The following is a 24,477-nucleotide window of genomic DNA, read 5'->3' on the forward strand; positions in this document are numbered from 1 at the left end:
AAATTGACAGTAATACAATAATAGTAGAGGACTTTAACACCCAACTTACGTCAATGGATAGATCAACCAGACAGAAAATCAATAATGAAACACTAGTGTTAAATAACACTTTAGTCCAGATGCACCTAATAGATATATACAGAACATTTCATCCCACACCAGCAGAATACACACTATTTTCAAATGCACATGGAACATTGTCCAAGAGTGATCACACGCTAGGACACAAAACAAGTCTCAATAAATTTAAGAGGACTGAAATCGTACCAAGCATCTTTTCTGACTAAGCGATATGAAACTAGAAATCAATTAGACAAAGAAAAGTGGAAAAAAACACAAACATGTCGAGGCTAGACAACATGCTACTAAACAAAGAAAATCAAAGAGGAAATTTAAAAATACCTTGAGAAAATGAAACTGACAACACAACTTTCCAAAGTCTATGGGACATTTCAAAAGAAGTTCTAAGAGGGAACTTTATAGTGATACAGGCCTACCTCAAGAAACAAGAAAAATGTCAAACAATCTAAACTTACACCTAAAGGAACTAGAAAAAGAGGAACAAAGCCCAAAATTAGTAGAAGGAACGAATAAAGATCAGAGTGGAAATAAATGAAATAGAGACTTAAAAAAATAATAGAAAAGACCAATGAAACTAAGAGCTGGTTCCTTGAAAAGAAAAACAAAATTAATAAATCTTCAGCCAGACTCATCAAGGAAAAAAAAGAGAGGGCCCAAATAAATAAAATAAGAAAGAAAGAGGCGATGTTACAATTGACACCACAGAAATACAAAAGATCGTAAGAGATTACTATGAACAATTATATGCCAGCAAATTGGACAACCTAGAAAAAATGGATAAATTCCTAGAGACACAAATCTCCCAAGACTGAATCCGGAAGAAACGGAAAATCTGAACAGACCCATCACTAGCAGTGAAACTGAATCAGTAATCAAAAAACTCCCAACAAACAAAAGTCCAGGACCAGACAGTTTCACAGATGAATTCTGCTAAACATGTAAAAAGACTTAATACCTATCTTCCTCAAACTATTCGAAAAAACTGAAGAGGAAGGAACACTCCCAACTTCATTCTATGAGGCTAGCATTAACCTGACACCAAAACCAGACAAAGACACCACAAAAAAAGAAAATTACAGGTCAATATCCCTGAGAAGCATAGATACAAAAATCCTCAACAAAATACAAAATGCCCACTCTTGCCACTTTTATTCAACATGGTAATGGAAGTCCTAACCACAGCAATAAGACAAGAAAGGGAGACTAAAAACATCCAAATTGGAAGGGAAGAAGTAAAACTGTCACTATTTCCAGATGACATGATACTATAAATAGAAAACCTTAAAGACTCCACCCAGAAACTCTTAGAACTATGGCATTTTTCACAGAACTAGAAAAAATAATCCTAAAACTTGTATGGAACCACAAAAGACCCAGTATAACCAAAGCAATCTTGAGAAAGAAGAACAAAGCTGGAGGCACCACACTCCCAGACTTGAGACTATATTACAAAGCTATAAGTAATCAAAATAGTATGGTACTGGCACAAAAACAGACACATAGATCAAAGGAAAAAATAAAGAGTGCAGAAATAAACCCACACTTATATGGGCAATTAGTTTATGACAAAGGAGCCAACAATATACAGTGGGGAAAGAGAGTCTCTTCAATAAATGATGTTGGGAAAACTGGACAGCTACATGCATGAGAATGAAACTGGATCACTTTCTTACACCATATACAGAAGTAAACTCAAAATATATTAAAGACTTAAATTAAGACCTGATACCATAAAACTCTTAGAAGAAAACATAGGCAGTATGCTCTTTGACATCAGTCTTAGCAATATTTTTTGGATCAGGCAAGGGCAACAAAAGCAAAAATAAACAAATGGGACTACACCAAACTAAAAAGCTTTTGCATAGAGAAGGGAACCATCAACAAAAAGAAAAGGCAAAAAAAAAAAAAAAAGAAAAGGCAGCCTACTGAATGGGAGAAGATATTTGCAAATGATATATCTGATATGGGTTTAATATCCAAAATATATAAAGAACTCACATATCTCAATATCAAAAAAAATAATCTGATTAAGAAATGAGCAAGGGACCTGAACAGGCATTTTTCCAAGGAAGACATAGAGAAGGCCAACAGATACAGGAAAAGATGCTCAACATCACTAATCATCAGGGAAATGCAAATCAAACCACAACGAGATATTATCTGACACCTGTCAGAATAACTATTATGAAGAAGACAAGAAACAGTATGTGTCGGTGAGGATGTGGAGAAAAGGAAACCCTTGTGCACTGTTGGTGGGAACGTAAATTGGTGCAGCCACTATGGAAAACATACGGAGGTTCCTCAAAAAATTAAAAATAGAACTACCATACAATCCTGCAATTCCACTTGTGGGTATTTATCAGAAGAAAATGAAAACACTAATTAGAAAAGATACATGCCCCCTTATGTTCATTGCCGCATTATTTACAATAGCCAAGATATGGAAACAACTCAAATGTCCATCGACAGGTGAAGAGATAATGAAAGCATGATACACACACACACACACACACACACACACACACACACTGGAATATTATTCAGCCATAAAAAAGAATGAAATCTTGCCATTTGTGACAACACGGATGGACCTTGAGGGCATTTTTCCAAGTGAAACAAGCCAGACAGAGAAAGACAAATGCCATATGATCTATTCTATGTGGAATCTAAAACACAAAACAAACAAACAAAACAAAACAGAAGCTGACCCATAGATACAGAGAATAAACTAGTGGTCACCAGAGTGGAGGTGGGGTGGGGTATGGGTGAAATGGACGAAAGGGATGAAGGGGTACAAACTTCCAGTTATAAAATAAATAAGTCAAGGAGATATAATATACAACATAGGGAATATAATCAATAATATTGTAATAACTTTGTATGGTGATAGATGGTTACTAAACTTATTGTGGTGATCAATTCATAAGGTACATAAATGTTGAATCGCTATGTTGTACACTTGAAACATATAATATTTCATGTGAATAAAAAAGAGAGGCACATAACAGGGCTAAAGGTGGGGAGGAACATGGCATATTATGAAAAGAGAAGTGTCAGCCTAGTGGAGAAGGTGTGTGTGTTGGTGTCAGAGAAATGAGGATGGGAAGTGGGTTAAGGAAGGGTCCGACTGTTTGACAGAGGGCCTTTAAAAACAAGCTGCAGAACTGAGATTGGAAAATATGGTAAGAAATGGTAGACACTGGCCAACATGATCAAGCAGTTCCTTAAGAAGTGAAGTCTGAACTTGAGTATATGCAGCGGGTGCAGTGTAGGAAGGACAGTATAGATACTCCTGCAACATAGAGTGGCTGGTTTCATGGTGGGATCAGAAGTCGAGGATCCTGGGAGGATAGGACTGCCACCAGTTATCCCCCCAACTTTTTTTTTTTTAAACATCTTTATTGGGGTATAATTACTTTACAATGGTGTGTTAGTTTCTGCTTTATAACAAAGTGAATCAGCTATACATATACATATGTTCCCATATGTCTTCCCTCTTGCTCCCCCCAACTTTTGAGTCAATCCTCCTACACCCTGCGATGCAGAGAGCAAAGAGGAATATGGTGTGAGCTGAGGCCGGAGAGATGGTCGTCTTTAGAGTCCTCCTTCACCTCTCTGAGTAGATCGACCCCTGTCCATTACTGGCTTTTGTAACACCTTTCCTTTGCAGCATGTGGCACAGTTGCGATTTTATATTTACTTGTCTCGACATTTGATAAATGTCTGTCTTTCCCACTAAACTCCGCAAGGACTGGTTCCAGTCCCGGTCTGTTTTGTTTACCACTGTATCTCCGGTACCAGCACAGTGCCAGGTACTCAATGGTTGCTCGACAAATGTTTGCTGAATGAAAGAAGGTAGACATTTATACTCGGGCCTCTCTGAGCCTAGAAAGAGAGAGTGTTCCCCTATGGTTGGGAATGGGTAGGTTGAGACCTTGATGGGGAAAGATGGGCAGTGTGGTTACTCTCTTGGGATTATCTGCCTATACCAGTGTGCCACGCATGTCCTCTCTTTCCCTTTACCCCCCTGCAGGAGGAGGGGCTCTTGTCACACTCCTCTGGATGGCTCCCACCAAACAGCATAAGAACCTGGGACTCCAGAGCCAGGCCAACAATGTTAAAATTCTAGCTCTGCCACTTACTACCACGTATCCTTGGGCAAATCACTTAACTTCTCTGCCTCAGTTTCCTCACCTGTAAAATGAGGAAAATAATAGTCCCTACTTTGTTGTGAGGAGCAAATGAGCTGTTACACACATAAATGCTTAGACCACCACTTGGCACAGAGTAAGTGCCACATATGTACACTGTCTACCAAATGCAGGCTTGGCTCTCAATACAGCCGATAGCTTACCGAAATATGTCTCCCTTGCCGAGAGTCCAAGAACACAGCCTTCCCTTTGCTTTGGCAAGATAGGAAGAAGACAAGCAGAAATGATCAACGGTGGAGGGAAGCTGGGTGTGGGTTTGGGTGTGAGGCCTGCCTGCCCAGAATGTGGCCGTGGTACAGTCTCTGAAGAGATTTTCTTCTGATAAAGTTTCCCTTAAGGTTCCAGTGGCTGTTTGCACTATGCTTCCAGTCCAGATGAGGTTTGCTGAAATGCCAGCAATGACACACACCCTGCCAACACTCTCCTGACTGTCCTAGCCTCAAAGACATGTCTAAACAACTGAGGCTAGGGTTTTGATTCAACACATGGCTAAGATTGCTGCCTGACCCAGGAAGTGACAGTGTGGAGAGCCCGCTTCAATGGGGCCCTTTATATGAAGGTTTGCAAGTTCAGCACTCAAAAAGGTTATTTCTTCTGTGGTATTTTGCCTGCAATTAGGGCAGCCAGCATAGGGGAGAAGTGTGTCTGGGTTGTCTGCTGTATGAGTAATACGCTTATACAAGGTATACCTTTGTTAGAAATGTCATTTCAACAGAAAAAAAAATAACTAGGTGCTTCAGAAATAAGGACTTCAAAGGAGATTCAATCACACTATATACAACTGAAACATATAAAGAAATTAAAGACAGAGAAAAAAGCATCAATTTTATGAAAGTGTAGGATTTAGTCTTTAGAGGGAAAGATGAAAGAGAATGGTTTATTTAGGCTGGAGAAGAGAAGGCAAAGAGAGAACTTAATGAATTGTCAAGTATGTGAAGGGGCAATACATGATCAATAACAACTAGCTTTTACCCGTTGCTTCTGAAGACATAACAAAAATAAAAGAAATTTAAATTGTGACAAGAGAACCGTTGAGAAGATGGTTAGTCCCACGATGTGTTGCCATGAGAAGGACTAGAAATATAGTTCTTTATATGGAGATTAAGTAAGTAAAAAGGCAAGACTATGAGAGATAGAGAAGGTACAATTCTACTTAACCCCAGGGTAATAAATAGAGTCATTATTATATAAAATATAATAATGATCACTTGTTAAGCAATAACTCTGTATTGGACTTTCTCCTAGCTTCTATGTCATCTCAGTTAATTTTTATCACCTTTCCATAGGTTGTAGATATTATAATTATCATCTTCACACCTGAGAGAACCGAGGTCTTGAATGGTTCAGTGTCTTGCCCAAGGTCACATCACTAGCGGACAGTAGCTCTGCCAGGTCAAATCTATGTCCTTCTGGCTTCAGAGCCTATCTCCTTTGCATTATATTGCCGATTGGATGCAATAATATGTCTTTTTGCAGTTTCCTTTCTTTTATTAATTGCTCTTCAGTTTAGATTTCACATTATTTTTCCCCAAGCAAAATCACCTTAGCCCAACAAATGGATTGTAGCAATTATCTGCTTATATTAGTAACTACGTGTACACCTCTGCTAAGAATGAACTCTCCTGGGTGTGGAGAAAAGGGAACCCTCGTGTACTGTGGATGGAAATGTAAATTGGTGCAGCCACTATGGAGAGCAGTATGGAGGTTCCTTAAAAATCTAAAATTAGAGCTACCATATGATTTAGCAATCCCACTCCTTGGTATATATCTGGAAAAGACAAAAACTCTAATTCGAAAAGACATGTGCACTCCAGTAGCCAAGACATGGAAACAACCCAAGTGCCCATCAACAGAGGATTGGTTTAAAAATATGTGGTATATATATATATACACACACACACACACGTATATACAATTCCATTACGTATATATAATGGAATATTACCCAGCCATAAAAAAGAATGAAATATTGCCATTTGCAGCAACATGGATGGACCTAGAGATTATCATAATAAGTGAAGTAAGTCAGACAGAGAAAGACAAATATTATATGATATCACTTACCTGCAGAATCTAAAAAATAATACAAATGAATCTATATACAAAACAGAAACAGACTCACAGACATAAAAAACAAACTTACGGTTACCAGAGGGGAAAGGAGGTGGGGAGGGATAAATTAGGAGTATGAGATTAACAGATACAAACTACTAACATAAAATAGATAAGCAACAAGGATTTACTATATAGTACAGGAAACTATATTCAATATCTTTAATAATAGCCTATAAGGGAAAATAATCTGAAAATTATATATATATATATATATATATATATATATAAAATATATAACTGAATCACTTTGCTGTACACCCGAAACTAACACAATATTGTAAATCAATTATACTTCAATTTTAAAAACCGGACTCTCTTCCTTTTGGAACAGACTCAAATTAAGTTGGGGCAAAGATTGAGAAAGGAGGCAAGGAACAAAATACCCAGCTTTACTGGCAGAAATGTCACAGCTGTACTGAGGGACAGTATACACACTGTGAGAAACAGGTATGGGAAGATCCCGGGCCTTAGTGAAGCATAGATCAAATTAGGCTGCAACTAAATCCACAGTGACTTGTGAGGGCTGGTACAAACAGCATAGTAAAAAGGATGAGCATGTACGGGTACTACGAATAAGGTAATTTCTTTCTAAAAGAAATATTAATTAGAGTGTGCTAAAGTGAGGTAGGGAAGAAAAAACAATGTGGAGGATCGGGAATGACAACAGGTAATTTCCTACTGACCATGAACCAATGTATAGCCAGTACCATCTACCACATTCAATCAGTAATTCAGAGGAAGAAAAAACACAAACAATATCCTATTTGAGTAGCATCTAATTCAAACCATGACTAACTTTCTGGCAATATTTCCAAGCTAGTGTGCATTCATTCAAATAACACCTACTCTGTGCCCGGTGCAGTGGGGGGAAAAAAGATGAGCCCAAAAGAGTTTCTGTCTTACGGAGCTTACACATTAGTAGCGATGATAAGACATGGGCACACATAATAAAAGACAAAATGTGCCCGGGTGATTAACTCTACTGAAGAAGCACAGGTGAGGCCCTGAAGAGTCAGAGAGATGAGGGAGTTTACTCCTAAATGATAGGGTTAAAAAAAAAAAAAGCTTCCTGGAGGAGGTGGCATTCGAACTGGCCTCTGAAGGAGAAGCAGGATTTAGGGGTGGAGAAACCGGAATGAAGGTGGGAATGCAGAGAAGAGACAAAGGCCTTCCGGCTAGTATTTATTCAAATGTAACCTGAGGACTACCTGCGTTAGGATCCGAGGAGGCTGCATTTCAGCTAGGTCTTCAAGAACTGGCAGGATTTCTACAGGCAGAGATGGAGGAAAAGGATTTTCCAGAGAAAGGCAACATTCCCTCCTCTCAGGGTTACTGTACATGTTAGATATAACCTAGAAAGCCGTTTTATCTCCTTTTCCTCCCAGCCTTATCATGAAATGGCTGCTGTTCATTCACCCCAAACTGGCTTGCCATATGGTTGGAATTAGATGTTCTGACCAGAGATTGACATTGGTTACTCTTCTATTGGCTTACTCAGGCTTCAGACTTTTAATAGGCTCAGTTTAAGTGTACTAAATTCAGATGTAAAGCCATCACTTCAGGCCACTCCCAGTCATCTATGTGGTCTTAGGAATGGTTTCTCAAAGTCAAAGTCTATGGACCACCTGCATCAGAATGGACAATGGGCCCTGTTTAAATGCACATCCCAGGGCCCCTTCCCAAGGCCACCAAAACAATCTCCGCAGTTGTGCTCCAGGGATCTGAATTTCAACAAGTTCTCCAGGTGATTCTGAAGCACACTAAAGTTTGAGAGATATTGAGGGGCAGAGGAGAGAGTAAAGGCACAAAGGTAAGAGAACACAAGAACAACGTGGGTAGAACCTGAGGTGCAAGAATGGAAGAACGTGGGCCTATAAAGGTAACTTGAGGCTAGAGCATGAAAGGCCTTTACTGTCAGAGTCGGGGGTTGACAAGTACGCTGCTGGCAACAGGGAACCACTCATTTTAGTGGCAGAGTGCAGTAGTTAAAAGAGCCTGGAGTCTGGAGCCAGACTTCCGGGGTTCAAATCTTAGCTCTTTGCCTCACCGGCTATATGACCTTGAACAAGGATCCTAACCTCTTTCTGCTTCAGTTTCATCATCTATAAAAAATGTGGATAACAATCATACTCCCCACACAGGGTTGTCATGGGATTAAATGAGTTCATATCTGCCAAGTGCACAGAATTGTGACTGGCATAGAGTAAGCACGATATGTGTCAGCATAAAGCCTTCTGAGTAGGGGTGTAGCACGCTTAAGGCTATCTCTTTGAAAGATTAAGCCGGCGGCAATGTATAGGAGTCAATTACCGATTTGCTACCAGCAAATCCTATAATCTTTTCCCTCTAACTCAGTGGCTCTCAACCTTGGTTGCACATTGGAATCACCTCCCTCACCACCACCCCCATCCCCAGTCTGGACATAAATTTACCAGAATAATTCCAATATTCACCCATAGCCGAGAACCAATGCTCTAAATATACAGTCTTCTCTCAGTATCTGCAAGGAGTTGGTTCCAGGACCTTCATGGATACCAAAATTTGAGGATGTTGTGTCTCTTATATAAAGTTGCATAGTATTTTCATATAGCTTACATGCATCCTCCCACATACTTAAATCATCTCTAGATTACTTATAATACCTAACAGAAAGTTAACGCTATATGCATAGTTGGGAATACAATGTAAACACCATGTAAACAGTTGCCATCACATGGCAAATTCAAGTTCTGCTTTTTGGAACTCTCTGGATTTATTTTTTTCTCCGATATGTTGGAACCATGGTTGGTTGAATCTGTGGACGTGGCACTTGCAGATATGGAGGGCCTACTGGATTTCAAATTTGTCCAATTTTCGTTACTAGTTCTCACTATATGCGAGACAGTCCTAGGTCCTTTTCCTGCATTATCTCATTTAAACCTCACAACCATTTGGAGGTAGGTGGTAACATTATTGTCACTGTAAAGATCGTTAGAAAGGTGAGTACATCCTGTCTCCTGATCACCCAGCTAGAAAGTAGCAGGGCTGGGATTAGAATCAAGGTAGCCTGGTTCCAGAGGCCCCCAGTCTGAACCACTACCCTACACTGTGTCCCCAGACCAGAATCCCACTCTCTCATACCAGAGAGACTGCTAAACCCATCCTCCTGGTCTCTCCACTTGTCTTATTTCCTCCCTCCAATCTAGTCTGGACACAAAAACAAGTGAGATCTTTTAACACATCAACTAGATCATGTCATGCCCTGCGCACAACCTTCCCGTGGGTTCCCAATGCACTTAAAAATGGAAATCCAAATTCCTTCCCATGGCCTTGAAGGTCCTGCATGGTCTGACTCCTTCCCGTTCACCTCTCCAGTCTCATCGCATGCCAGTTATGACCACAATCACTATATTCCTACCACACTGGTCCCTAGGCTCCTTGAATGCTATAAGCTCTTCCCTGCCTGGTCCTTTGAACTTTCTTTTCTTTCCGCCTGGAACGCTCTCCTCCCAGGACCTTTGCATGGATGACTCCTTTTCATCTTTCAAGTCTGAGCTTAAATGTCATCTCAGAGAGGCCTTTCTGACAATTCAACCTAAACGCCTTCACCTCTTATTTTCTATCTTGGTCCTTTGTTTATTTCCTTCACAGTACTCACACTGTTTATATTTAGGTATTTGTTTTCTTGTTTGTTTATTATTTGTCTTCTCAGGTGAAATGTGAGTTCCATAAGAGCAAAGAACATATCCTGGCTGCTATGTATGCCACATACGGTTGTACAGGTTGTGTCCTGCACAAGGGTGCCTCAGCTAAGGAGGTACATTCACAAGGATTTTCTGGTGAAATGGCAGTCAAGTATCTTAAGTAAGGGGATCCTTTCTGTAATTCACATAAAGATGCCATATAGTCTAGCAGTGCCCTGTATGTCTACTATATTTACCATTATGCATCCAGCTTCTAGCACAGTGCCAAGCATATAGTAGACATTCAATAAGCACATTGGATGGAAGGAAAGAAGACAAAATTAGGAGGGAAAGGGGGAAAAGGGGGGGGATATAGAGGACTGCTGATAGATTTGGTAATTTGAGAAGAGGCAATAAAAGAGAAATTAAAGGTGATTATGTTTGATCTTGGAAACCTAAAGAAAAAAAAATTGGTACTGTCATCAAAGAAATGAAACCCAAAGAAGAGAAAACTGGCTTGAGAAGATGATGATTCCATTTTGGATATAATTTGAGAAGACGATGCTTTCCATTTTGCTTTTATTAAGTTTGTCACCACTTTACTGTGGGATTTAAAAAATACACCTACATCTGCCCTGCCTAATCTTCAAAATGGTCACATCAGTGCTTTGGGAGGCCCATTCTTCCTTCTAAGGCTGTGTATGGAAATGCCCTGTGTTTTACAATACAGTAATGTAGGGGCAAAGCTAGAAGGGATTAAGGAAGGAGAGACAAAGATACTTTCACATTAGAAGACTCTCACCCCTCTCCCCCGGCTGCACTCCAGCCCAGTGCAGTTTCTTTCAGGGAGTGACCCTTAAAAGCAGTGCTTTTATTTTTTCCTTTTGTGATTGAAAGCATCCTTAGAATCTAAGGCTACCATAGAAAATTCCCTTTCCCTAGGACACTGGGCAGGTATTTTCCTCTTCTAAATCTTGCTACTCAGGATGGCGGCACCTGGGGTCTTGGGAAACAGGATACCTACCTCTGCACACCCGGCAGCAGGAGTCAGGAACAGAGACTGGGAATGCACAGGTTAACTTGGGGCAAGTCTTGAGACCACAGTACACATTGCCCTCCTGCCAAAGAGGAACAGAATTAAGGTCAGAAGGAGCTGCAGTACATGTAAAGGCTTTAGCTCAGTACCTGGGATGAGTAGGGGCTCAAACGTCCTTCCCCCATGCTCTTCCATAGTCAGTTATATGCACTTCCTAACTTTTATGATGCGTTATATTTTTTCTATTTACTATTTCTCCATGCCAGAGACTAAGTCACAGGAGATGGCAATTCTCATCAGGCATGCTGGTCTAAGATGAAACAAAGTAGTCAGCGTGAGGGCTGCCGTGAGACTCCAAACCACCAAATACAGTCTTGCCCCTCTCTTCTCTGTCCATTCTGGTCCCTATCGTGCTTCAGCTGGATGTTGGGGCTTTGGGGGAATGCAGATTTGCACAATAGCTGCCTTCCGTAACACTCACTAGAGTTCTCCCTTCCAAAACAAGTAGACAAGCTCTTTGGGGTGACACAAAACTATAAAAGATCATCTGAATGGACAGCTCAGTCCAGCACAAGGCGAGGGAGAGGATCAAATGCACTTGCTGGTTATGTTTGTCCTTGCATAATATCCATTCCCTAAAACTCTGTGTTCCAAACATCATTCCTTGAGCCTTGATCTTAGTTCTTAGAAGCATACAGTTCTGGAGCTACGAGGGTTCCTGAAAGGTCATTAGGGAAGCATGGCTACGACCAAATTCTCCCGAACTACTGAGATGCTATATTTTTACTAAAAATCCCTAAGCAAAGAGATTCTTTAGCTTCCCTTGTCAATCCAGTGTTTCATACCCTTTATAGGCGGAAAAGTTGTTTCTACATCTAACTTCATCCCCTCATACTTCAGCTTAAACACCCATTTTACTCCATTTTTCTGGTTCTGTTTATTACATTCTCCGGGCCGCACAATTAGATGATGATGTAATCAGTATACCTCATTCATGAAGTATACAATTCTTTTGACAAATAATGTCACGGGAATCATCATAATCAAGCATTTGTCTAGAGACTTTTCTGGTTAGTGGACTATTTCAGAGATGGGAACCAAGAGACACCCCATTTTCTTGTGAATTGGACTGAGTGGCCCCAGATGGGCGCCAGTGGCTTTTCCACCCATGGCATTTCCAAGGCTTATCAAATAACTGAGTTCTTCAGATGAAGGCTCTGGTGGTGTAATTATTGTGAAAAGAAGTACAGATCAAGATTATCAGCTCATTTTTGTCCTTTTAAGCAGTGCTGAAGTTTTAAGACTGGTAGATGACTGGGTCTGACCTCTTCAACAGAGTTGATCAGGGTTGATTAAGGTCAGGAAGGTCATGATTTAGATGCGATTCATCTTCCAATCAAGCACCCTACAGTGTAGGCTTAAACTAAAAGTACAAGTATGGAAGCGCTCTTATTTGGGTAGGGGATAGCAGAGACATTAAGATACAGGGTCTTACCGAACAGCTGCACTGTGTGCATTGGTTGGGTTGCCGGTTCTGAAAGAGCCCTTCAGCCATGAACAGCTCACCGTGTTGGTAAGTGGTCCCGTTGTACTCACACGACTTGCTGGTCACCTTATTGTTCGCTGGGGGTAAGGAGTCTTCTGGGACAGGGTGGAGAAAAACCACACCGAGTATTGGCATCATTGCAAAGAATTTCACAAATCCCAACAGCAGATGGGGCTGTACCACACGGAGAGAGTTAAAAATACTCCCTAATTCAGTGGCTGATGACTTCGATAATATTCAAGCAGCCAGACAGGAATAACAAGTGACATGTGACTATCCATCCATTCCTTCAAATTTGGGGCATTTATTGAGCACCTACTATGTACCAGGCACTGTGACAGGCACTAAAGAGATATCAGTGAAGAAGGACAAGGCCCCTGCCTTGATGGAGCTAACAGTGTTAGATGAATAAGGTATTAACTTGCCTGGAAGGAGGGAGTCTTTTCTGATAAGGAACCACCTATTATAACTACCCTGGTAACTTTAACCCCTCCCATGTTTTATAACACTTGGTATACGCTTGTATGCTTGTTCTAGCCTCTGGAGTCTTTGCTTCTTTTTAGTCTCTCCACCAAGATTGCCCCCTCCTTGCCACTCTTTTCCATCAGTCCTGTCTGATTCTGAAGGCTTACCAAAAGTCCACTTTCCTCCATGAAGTAGTCCCTAACAGCTCCAGCCCATGATCTGCACCTCTCAAAGCATCTGATGTCTGAGGCACACCATTTGGCACTTGAATATTACTGTAACTCATATTTGCGAATTACAGTCACCTAGCCAACAGTTTACAAAGAGCTTTCACATACGTTATTACAATGGAGCCTCATAAGAACACCGTGAAGCAAGTAAGGCAGATTCTTATCTTCATCTTTCATTTGAGGGTGACAAGTCTCTGATGTTGAATGACTTATCTGAAGTCACAAAGGTAGTGAGTGATGAAAAAGGGAATTGATATCTGGTCCTCTGTCTCTAAATTCCGTTTTTTCCGACCAACCCATATATACATTTGTATATATTGCTTTTTGAAGACTTGGGACTCCGCCTTACACGTGTCTTTCTCCATGGAGTCTGGCACAGGTTTGCCATGTAGCAAAGAGGTCGATGCACTTGGTGAGCTGACTCTAAGTGAATGGTTTCGAGAAGTCTTTTCATTGGGCTTCCTTAAAGTACGTGCTGTGCACACACATACACACACATATGCACACACCAAATATCAATGAACAAGTGCCCAGGTTAAACTAACCATCAGTGTACAAATTAACAATAGATAATTGTTATTATCTACCAGCAGAGCTTCGAAAGTACATGCTGTGGGATAGTGGAAGAACAGAAATTAGCGGAGTTGTGGGTTTCATTAGAGGGAGGCTTAAAAAGTTAGACCATCCTGGTAGCTCTTCTACATTGCTGGTGGGAATGTAAATTGGTGCAGCCACTAGGGAAAACAGTATGGAGGTTCCTTAAAAAATTAAAAATAGAGTTACCATATGATCCTGCAATCCCACTCCTGGGCAGATATCCAGAGAAAACTCTAATTTGAAAAGATACATGCACCCCAATGTTCATAGCAGCACTATTTACAATAGCCAAGACATGAAAACAACCCAAGTGCCCATCAACAGACAACTGGTTCAAGAAGATGTAGTATAGGGACTTCCCTGGTGGCACAGTGGTTAAGAATCTGCCTGATGGGTTCGAGCCCTAGCCCGGGAAGATCCCACATGCCACAGAGCTACTAAGCCCACGAGCCACAACTACTGAGCCCGCGTGCCACAACTACTGAAGCCCATGCACCTAGTGCCCGTGCTCCGCAACAAGAGAAGCCACTGCAATGAGAAGCCCACTCACCATAACGAAGAGTAGCTCCCGCTCGCCACAACTTAGAGAAAACCGGTGTGCAACAACAAAGACCCAACGCAGCCAAAAATTAATTAATAATTAATTAATTTTAAAAAGATGTGGTATATATTTACAATGGAATATTACTCAGCCATAAAAAGAATGAAATATTGCCATTTGCAGCAAGATGGATGGACCTAGAGATTATCATACTAAGTGAAGTAAGTCAGGCAGAGAAAGACAAATATTATATGGTATTACTTATATGTGGAATCTAAAAAAAAATTACTGTACAAATGAATCTATATACAAAACAGGAACAGACTAACAGACATAGAAAAATTTATGGTTACCAAAGGGGAAAGGTGGGGGGGAGGGATAAATTAGGAATATGGGATTAACAGATACAAACTACTATACATAAAGTAGATAAACAACAGGAATTACGGTATAACACAAGGAACTATGTTCAATATCTTGTAATAACCTATAATGGAAAATAACCTGAAATATAAATACACACACACACACACACACACACACACACACACACACACACACATATAACTGAATCAATTTGCTGTATACCTGAAAATGACACAATATTGTAAATCAACTATACTTCAATAAAAATTTTTTTTAAAAAGAGACCATTCTTTCTTTCCCATCACTCAAAACTATGATGAAAATGAGTCCATTTTATGGTGGGTAAATTATACCTCAATAGAACTGTTCGAAAAAAAACAATGAAATTGTTCTCAGGATCTCACTGGAGTGCATTAATGTACTCAACAAGAGATGGAGAGAAAGCAAAAAAGAAGACAAAACAGAATCAAAGAAAAGGAAACCAATTATGGTTATGCTTAATGCTAATTTTACACAAGAAATTTATCTTAACTTCTTCCTATTATTATTGCATTCTTCTAAGATCCCTAATGGGGTGAGGGGAGAATTATGAAAATGAGGCTGCTGATACCTCAAAAGGTTTGGTCCATGTCACACAGCTATTAATAGAAGAGCCAACTAAGAAGTATAGTTTTCCTGCCTTGAAGTTTCCTGTTCTTTTCACACAGTGGGTGTCAAAACTGGAGGGCAGAAAGGAAATGAAATCAGTCCCTGGAAGAGATATCTGCATTCTCATGTTTATTGTATCCTATGTTTATTGCAGCATTATTCACGGTAGCCAAGATATGGAGACAACTTAAGTGTCCATCCCATACCCTTAAAAGGACATCCTGCCATTTGCAACAACATGGTTGAACCTGAAGGACATTATGCTAAGTGAAATAAGCCAGTTACAGAAAGAAAAAAAAACTGCATAATCTCACTTAAACGTGAAATCTAAAAAATTTGAATATATAGAAGCAGAGATTAGAATGGTGGTTACCAGGGGCAGGGAGGTGTGAGAAATGGGGAGATATTGGTCAAAAGGTACAAGGTTGCAGTTATGTAGGATGAGTAAGTCTAGAGATCTAAAGTATAGCATGATGGCTATAGTTAATAATACTGCATTGTATACTGGAAATTTGCTAAGACAGTAGATTTCAGGCGCTCTCATCACAAAAATAGATGGTAACCAGGCGAGGAGGAGATGATGTTAATTAGCTTAACTGCAGTAATCATTTCAATCTGTGTATGTATATCAAATCAGCATGTTGTATACCTTAAATATATACAATTTTTACTAAAGAAAAGAAAGTTTTTAAAAACTGAGGAGGGCAGCATCACTGAGTCATAATCCCAGCTCGGGTACCCACCTCCCATAACCTTGAACAAGTCACTTTACCTCTTTGGGCCTTGACTTTTCTATCTAAGAATAGGATATGGAACTCAAATCTCCCCTTGCGTCTTTGGAGGGCTAACAGCATGCAAGGAACTCCAGAGGCAAGAAAAGCCACCTCAGACTCTACACGCTCCCTTCCCAGATTTTCCAAGGTGGCTGGGCTTCTAACCAACAATCCTTGGAACACATTCTGTGTTCCTGGCCAAAATCTGGCAGAAAATCAGTCTGAAGCAAGGCTGGCTTCAGGAGCCCTCAGGGGAATGCTACAACAGAAGTGACCAGGTTGCATGGCTTCTAGCCTCTGCCATTTCCCATTTCCCATCAAATCCCACACAGCACTCCGAGGAAGAGTGGGGGAAGGACGCTGTCGGGTAAGCAGACCAGCACTCAGCCATCTGACTACAATTGTGTTGCCAAAAGGAACTGTTCCTTCTCCCCCATGAGCGATGATCTTATATGTAAGCAGAACTATAATTTCTGGGGTGCTCAGAAAACACTCCCTTATCCTAAATGTCTCTTACCACTTCTTCTCTCATGGATGCCTAAAATGCCATCATTAGAAGTTCATTCTCCAAACTTCTCTGAGAGGATACACATCGTCAGTAACATCTCAGTGTGAATAACCTTGTGACAGACTTTCTCCCCCCCTTCAGAGCAACTGGCAAGTTTTACCAAAAAGTCTGTGGTCCTTTCTCACTTCCTTTGATACACCGATCTCTCCCTCCTAGTACTACCCCTCCTCCCACCCTCTGGAAGCCAACATCCTCATGCTGGTGGCTCTCTTCTCCACTCTCCCTACCCTCAAATTTCTACTTCCTTAGTGGGCCAGTTCTGGGCTAGTCAGAAAGGCCACTTGTAAGTCAGCTCCCAGTGTTGATGAGATAAATGCAAACCTGTCCAGAGCTCCCAAGTATGGTTGCTAATCTCCGTGACTCCGAGCTCTCCCTTCTTTTGCCATTGCTATTGTTACTCAGGTTCCTATTTTATTCTTGATGGCTGAGCCTGATGCCAGTGTTTCCAGTCTGGTTCTCTCTCATTCTAGTGGTGTAGTCCCAGCACAGCCACAGTCCATTCTGGAGGCGGTGGTGGAGAGGGTAATATGGAGATGAAGGTAGAGGGCTTGGAAGAAGAGGTTATGTTCCCTTTAATTTCCTTGAGACAGACAGACAGACAGACAGACACACACACACACACACACACACACACGAATACTATTCAGCCATAAAAAAAGAGAATGAAATCTTGCCATTTGCGACAACATGGATGGACCTTGAGGGCATTATGCTAAGTGAAATAAGTCAGACTGAGAAAGACAAATACTATATGATCTCATTTATACACGGAATCTTAAAAAAAAAAAATCTTGCAGATATAGAGAACAGATTGGTGGTTGCCGGACGCAGGGGGGTGGGGGGGTGTTGGGAATGGAATGTACGTCATGGTGAGTATACTTAATAATACTGTACTGCATATTTTAAAGTTGCTAAGAGAATAAACCTTAAAAGTCCCCATCACAAGAAAAAAATTTGTAACTATATATGGGGACAGATGTTAACTAGACTTATTGAGTTGATCATTTTGCAATATAAACAGATATTGAACCATTACGTTGTACACCTGAAACGAATATAATATGTCAATTATACCTCAATTTAAAAAAACGACACCAAGATAACCATTTTTCTTATCAGATTTGCAAAAATCCTAAAGTTTGATTAATAAACTCTCTCAGCGAGGCTGTGGAGAATTGATACAAACACTATGGAGGCAATTTAGCAATATCATTCAATTTTAAAATATATGTATTTTCTGAATGTACATGTATATAACAAAAATTAAAAGGAGGTCCAAGGAAGAGTGTGAGGGATACACTTGTCTTTTAAATAAATGTTTCCAAAGCTTATCATTTCGTCTAAAGTGAAAGTAAAACAGTTACTCTTTTGACATGGATTCTGTCATAAATATGGCTTTAATATTCTCTCTGCTCGTTATATGTAGATATATTTTATTTCCCCAAACCAGTTATAAACTATTTGACGTTGTAGTTTATGGGCTCTGTTCTTTTGTCCATACCATAGTACCCAGCACAAAGCTAGGTGGAAAGAAGATATTTAACATAAGCCTTAAGAAGAACTAAGGTTTTGAAAACGAATCTACTTTTCATGCTTATACCTGAATTCTATGAGAGAAAATAAAGTTGTTGATGTGGCAAATAAAAAATATATATGTGTGTATTTCTGACCCAGCAATCCTACTTTTAAGAATTCACGCTACAGATATACTTGCGTGTGTGTGAAAAATCTAAAAGTTATTCACTGCACCATTATTCGTGATGGCACTAATACAGAAAAACAGATTATTAAATGAAAAAAATCACAAAGTGCAAAATGATTTGGATAATATACTGCCTTTTATGTAAAGAGAATATAATTGTTAAGAGTATGTATTCATATTTGCTTATATTTTCATAAAGAAAATCTGGAAGGATACATAGGAAACTACTAAAAGTTATAAGGGGAGACTATGTTTTGAGGAGAAAGGTAAGAATTGAATGGATGTGGGACAGGGGTGAATTAGACATCTTACTGCATACTTTTACATATACCTTTATGAGCGTAAACATATATAATCATATATACACATACACACATATGCATTCATATTCTTGAATGACACAAATGTATTTCCCACTGAAAAATTAAATTTGAAGAGTGTATGTTTAAAAAAAACTCTAACTCAAGGCGAGGGGCTGAACTTGACGACCATTTTGGGTCCCTTCCAACCGTGGAGAATCAATCCTACAGAGCTGGTCATAGAAGCCAGCTCTATTCCTACTAGTGGGACAGACCCTAGCTAGGACTCTTGTGTTCCCAGTGTGACTACAATGAGACGGTTTTCTCTTACAGACACTATTTAGCCCCTTTGGGGAGAGTGGGGGGCTATTACACTGCTCTCTGAAACAAATTGTTTTAAATGAAGTCTGTAAATTTGAGCTGACATCTGGGTCTTGGCCCAGCTAGGAAGAAAGCAGGCAAAGAAGGGTGCTAATGGGAAACCTCCTGTGCTCCTCCAAGGAGGGAAGAACAGCTGGGCACTGCATCCTGGTCAAGCTAGGTCACAGCATACAGCAAGGATGTGACACATCTTGCAGAATTAATGCATCCCAAACAGTGGGTATGTATAGTTTCCCTCCAAGAACCTTGCTCACCCTCTGAGGTCATGTGGGTTCTTCTTTGGGATGCTCACTGAAATCAAAGGTATTGCTTCAGATGGGTCCATGAGCTAAAGCAATGATGCCTACCATTTAGATTTCTTCCTGTCAGCGCTCCAAACACTATCACTTCTTTTCGCCCTGGGTTGCTCAAAATGATGGCTTATCTAGACCTGCTGTCCTTAGGCAGAGACCTATGATTTTCATATCTTCCCCAAACTCTCCTCCTCCATAAAAACTTAACTCCTCTGTGTCCCATCACATTGAGGCCTTGATAGGGGGGCTTAGCACTCATCTTATTGACTAATTCATATCACGGTGAGAATGGAAGACAGTGTTTGAAAATAGGTTTTTTTTCTAGATAATTAAATTGTAACTTAGGCCTTTGATGCTTTATCTATAATGAGGTTGTAGAGCACAGGGCAAGGAGTGTGAAACGTTCCAGAACTTAAGGCTCAATGTAGGGGCGTTTACTAAAAATACGGCCTCCGAGAGCTGTCCTAGTGGGAGGAAAGGCCTTATTTCAGGGTGTCCAAATTGCGTTCAAATTCCACCTCCACTATTAATTAGATCCCACTTATTAGCTGAGCAAGTCATTTAACATTCTTGAGCCTCGGTTCACACATCGATAAGATGGGGCTGATAATAGTACCTACCTCACAGGTTGTTGTGAGGATCAAATGAGGTGAGACCCATAACGTGCTCAGTATAGTACCAGACGCATATTAGTGCTCAATGAATGCTGTTATTGTTACGTTACTATTAGCTGTAAATGATAAGAGTTTATGGAAAGCAGAAAGCAGGTTGGGGCTGCCTATTCCTTACAGTGCCTGTTACAGGCTGAATGTTTGTGTCCCCTTCACCAAATTCATATGTTGAAAACCTAATCCCCAATGTGATGGTACTTTGAGGTGGGGGTCTTTGGGAGTTGGGGCCCTCGTGAATGGGATTAATGCCCTTATAAGAAGAGACAACGGGGGGATGACCTCTGCTCTCAGCCATATGAGGACACAGGATGAAGACGACTATCCACAAGCCAGGAAGTGGTCTCTCACCGGACACCAGATCTGCTGGCACCTTGATCTTGGACTTTCTAGTCCCTAGGACTGTGAGAAATACATGTTTGCTGTTTAAGCCATTAGTCTATGATATTTTTGTTACAGCAGCCCAAACTGACTAAGACAACCGTCTTTCACTATCCTGTAGAACTTCTCAAATATTGCCGGATTCTGAGTGGTGACTAGAGAGTCACTTCTGAGCCCATCACGTTCGCTAAGAATCCTTATATAGCTCAACTTCCAGCTGACTCCATTTGCCCTATCCCCCTATCTCAGTGGGGAGCCCACCAGGAGTGATTTCTTTAGCCAAGCAGCTGAGTTCTGGCCAGAGCCATCTATCCAACCTACAGTCTCTGCTTTGGACTTCCTGAGGGTCCCAGAGAGGTGAATTTATGAGTCAAAAGGGTCACGAGTGTATTTGTGATTGAGTGGTCTTGAAGGGCAAAGAAACCACCTTTCCCACTGCATTTTGGCCATCATTTCCAGCCTCCTCTCCTGCTGCATGCTTTCTAGAGCTGCTAAACAAAAGTCACCGTTGACTGGTTTGAGTTTCATCTTTGTTTTGGTTCTGTATCTGAGCTGTTCTTTGGAAAGTAGTTCATATTTTTCAGTTTAGAATGCTTCTCCCTTTCTCCCCTTCATCTATTTTCCTTCTGTCCACCCTTCATGGCCCAGCTGCAGTGTCACCTCTTCAGGGAAGACTTGTATAACTACTTCTGCACTCAAAGGTCGCTTTGGGGGAAGGGAAGATGATTGGTAGAGCAGACTGCTCGTGCCATGCTAGAGCTTCCAAAGGTGGCAAGTTCACTCTGTCCCTAAGCTCTCTTCTTCTTTGCTCTGCCAGAGTGCCTGACACGGCCCCAACTTCAAGCATTAGTTAGAGTAGGGCCCTGCCTTTCCCAGAGGTTTAATAAGTTCATAGTAATGAATAATGAAGGTTGGAGCAGTTCCCCAATAAACAGCAACATCTTGGTAGCGGTGAGGAGAACAAAAACCACGGTGAGACACCACTTTGCACTCACTAGGACAGTTATAATAAAAAAGAAAATAATAATAAGTGTCGGCAAGGATGTGGAGAAAATGGAACCTTTGTACGCTGCTGGTAGGAATGTAAAAATGTCAAATGGTACAGCCGCTGTGCAAAAAAGCTTGGCGGTTCCTCCGAAGTTAAACCTAGAGTTACCATATGAACCAGTAATCCCACTTCTAGTATATACTCAAGAGAACTGAAAGCAGAGACTCAAACAGATCCTTGTACACGAATCTTCAGAGCAGCGTTATTCACAATAGTCAAAAGGCAGAAAGCACCCAGTGTCCATGAGTGGGAAGAATTGATAAACAAAATGTGGTGTATCGTACAATGCAATACAATTCAGTTAGAATGGATGAACCTTGAAAACATTATGCTTAGCGAAAGAAGCCAGACACAAAAGGTCACATACTGTATGATTCCATATTTATGAAATATCTACAATAGGCAAATCCCATAGAGACAGAAAGTAGCTCAGCGCCTGCCAGGGGCTGAGAGGAGGGGAAAATGGAGAGTTCACTCCTAGCAGGTATGAGACTTCTTTTTGGGGATGATGAAAATATTCTGGAATTAGATAGTGGTGGTAATGGCAATATCTTGCAAATGCACTGAAGCCAATTTAACCGTACTATTTAAAAGAATAAATAGGATGCCAATTATATCTCACGTAAAGCTGTTGCCAAAACTCCTGGACAAAACGAAGGTGCTGCGTACCCTGGTGACAGGGAGGCAGGAGACGAATAGAAAGGTAAATGACAAAGGGAGAACCACAGAGGGGTGGAGGGGGTCGATCCCAATTCATAATCTTGTCCATGGGGTATCCACCCTGGGAGATGGGGTAGGTCTGCCAGACAGCTGAGCTAAAGGAGGGGCGATGGGGGGAGGACCTTCCCGTTTTGAATCGTCAAGGAGACTCTTCAGCACGACTAGTGGCCTCCCTACTCCGACCCCCCGGCCCAACCCCTGGTGGGGTCCCGGGCCAGGAAATTCCTGCAGCAGATTCAACAGATCACTCTGCAGCTCAACAGACAGACACAACACTCTGTCCCAACGAAGAAGGTGCCGAGTGAGAGGAAACAGTCATCTGCCAGTCCAGCTGGACAGAAGAGAGGGGAAGAGGGCACTGAAAGCTCACACCCCCGGTGTGATCCCAGCTCGTCCCCTCCTCATCTAGAACCCCTCTGCAGGCTGTTTTTTTTTTTTTTGCGGTACGCGGGCCTCTCACTGTTGTGGCCTCTCCCGTTGCGGAGCACAGGCTCCGGACGCGCAGGCTCAGCGGCCATGGCTCACGGGCCCAGCCGCTCCACGGCATGTGGGATCTTCCCGGACCGGGGCACGAACCCGTGTCCCCTGCATTGGCAGGCGGACTCTCAACCACTGCGCCACCAGGGAAGCCCTGCAGGCTGTTTTTCATCCCACTTCCTTTCACGTTTCAACTGCTGTCAGTCAGTAGCTGACCCTGCCTGGAAATGCCACCTTGTCAGGCAGATGAGGAGAAGGATGACTTGAGGAAAGGCTTTGTGCAAGAGGTGAGCATCCCTCCGTGAGGCAAGGGGTGACAGCAGGCCGGGCACTCGATCTGGGGGAGAAAGGGAGCACGTGTATTCTTGGCTGGGTCGGGCCATTGACTTGCTGTGTGATGGGACTGCTGTCCCTTTGCATCTCTGGGCCTCGGTTCCTAAAGAACTTTCTGCATTCGTGAGTACGTGTGTGTATGTTGGGGGTAATCATTTCACTTGCTTCTACTTTACAGGGACGTGGAAGGAACAAACCAGATTCTATTTTTTGAAAAGGCCTGGGGAGAGAAGAAGCTACATGCAACGTGGACAATTGATTCTGATTATCTCCAGCTTACCAAGTGCAGTCTGTCTGAAGGCCAAAAGAGATGTATAACTGAGTCTGCTCCAGCGGTTCGGCGTCCAGAGCCTAAAAATCCCATGAGGGTTCCGCCAACTCAGAAAAGACCCCTCAGCCTTTCAGGTAGGAGTTCCAGCCTGGCTGTGTCAGTCACCTGCCTGTGGGCAAGCACCTGGAGCTGAAGCTCTGGGTACGAAGCAGCATCACAGCACGGCCCAGCCAGGGTGATGAAGCACATCTCAGAGACGCATCCCTTCGGCTAAAGAACACTCTACTTTAGACCAGCCGGTCCCCATCCCCACTGTGCCCCTTGCCAGCTCTGCCCTGACTCACGCTAGACCCAACCACGCCCACAGACTACCCTCTGCTTACTCATATCCTACCCAGCCCTCACTATCCGTCAAACACACTCTGATTCCTTGCAGCAACTCTAATGGTCTGCCTGTCTGTACCCTACAGCCTAGCACCTGCTAACAGGTAGACTGCTTGCCGAGTGATCACCAAGTACAGAGCAGGTGGGGCTTCTGTCTTGACCTGTCTATCTCCTCCTGGCTCTAGCACTGGAACAAAGGGACAAACACCCAAATAGTGACATGTACTCGAATACTGAGGATCTATTATTAATTTTGTTAAGCGATAAGTGTGCACCTCCAAGAGTGAGGTCCTTCTTCATTTAAGTCCTAGAGAGCTGGAGAGAAATAAATAGGATTCTCGAAAGTGATTCCGAAGTGCATTTTGAGTGTATGAGGGTACGTGCATTCTACTGGGAGGAGGGTCCGTGGGTCCCATTAGATTCTCAAAGCATTCCATGATCCAGAAGAGGTGCCCCCACTACTTTAATACAAGCGAGGAGCCTGTGGGTTCCACCTCAGCATCACCGGATATCTGCAGGCAACTCAGTCCAGTTTCTAGGGCTCTAGGGCTAGGCACGCTTATTTTCAGCTTTCTGTGGGCTCAGAACTGTTACTGGTGAAAGCTTCCCATAATCCAATCTTCATAGGGAACCTCTACGTTCTTTCCTGTCAGAATGTCTTCTTCCACTTTACTGAACAGC

General features: G+C 41.8%; 1 protein-coding gene across 8 annotated transcripts in view; it reads right to left on the reverse strand.

Moving 5' to 3' along the window:
• The window catches only part of CHRDL1 (chordin like 1), a 108,634-nt gene that overhangs the window by 34,037 nt on the left and 50,120 nt on the right, over positions 1-24,477 (reverse strand). For 4 of the 8 annotated variants that reach the window (XM_065900734.1, XM_065900732.1, XM_065900729.1 and 1 more), the window contains exons 4-5: positions 12,601-12,746; positions 11,094-11,187 (exon numbers count right to left, since the gene is read on the reverse strand). The exons of 1 other annotated variant lie outside the window; for it this stretch is intronic. In XM_065900734.1, the coding sequence (XP_065756806.1) occupies positions 11,094-11,187; positions 12,601-12,746 (240 nt within the window). The remainder of the gene's footprint in view (positions 1-11,093; positions 11,188-12,600; positions 12,747-24,477) is intronic. 3 more of the 8 variants (XM_065900733.1, XM_065900731.1, XM_065900730.1) reach the window with 1 other exon arrangement.

Source organism: Phocoena phocoena, chromosome X (assembly GCF_963924675.1).
Source record: "Phocoena phocoena chromosome X, mPhoPho1.1, whole genome shotgun sequence".
Taxonomy (NCBI): Eukaryota; Metazoa; Chordata; class Mammalia; order Artiodactyla; family Phocoenidae; genus Phocoena; species Phocoena phocoena.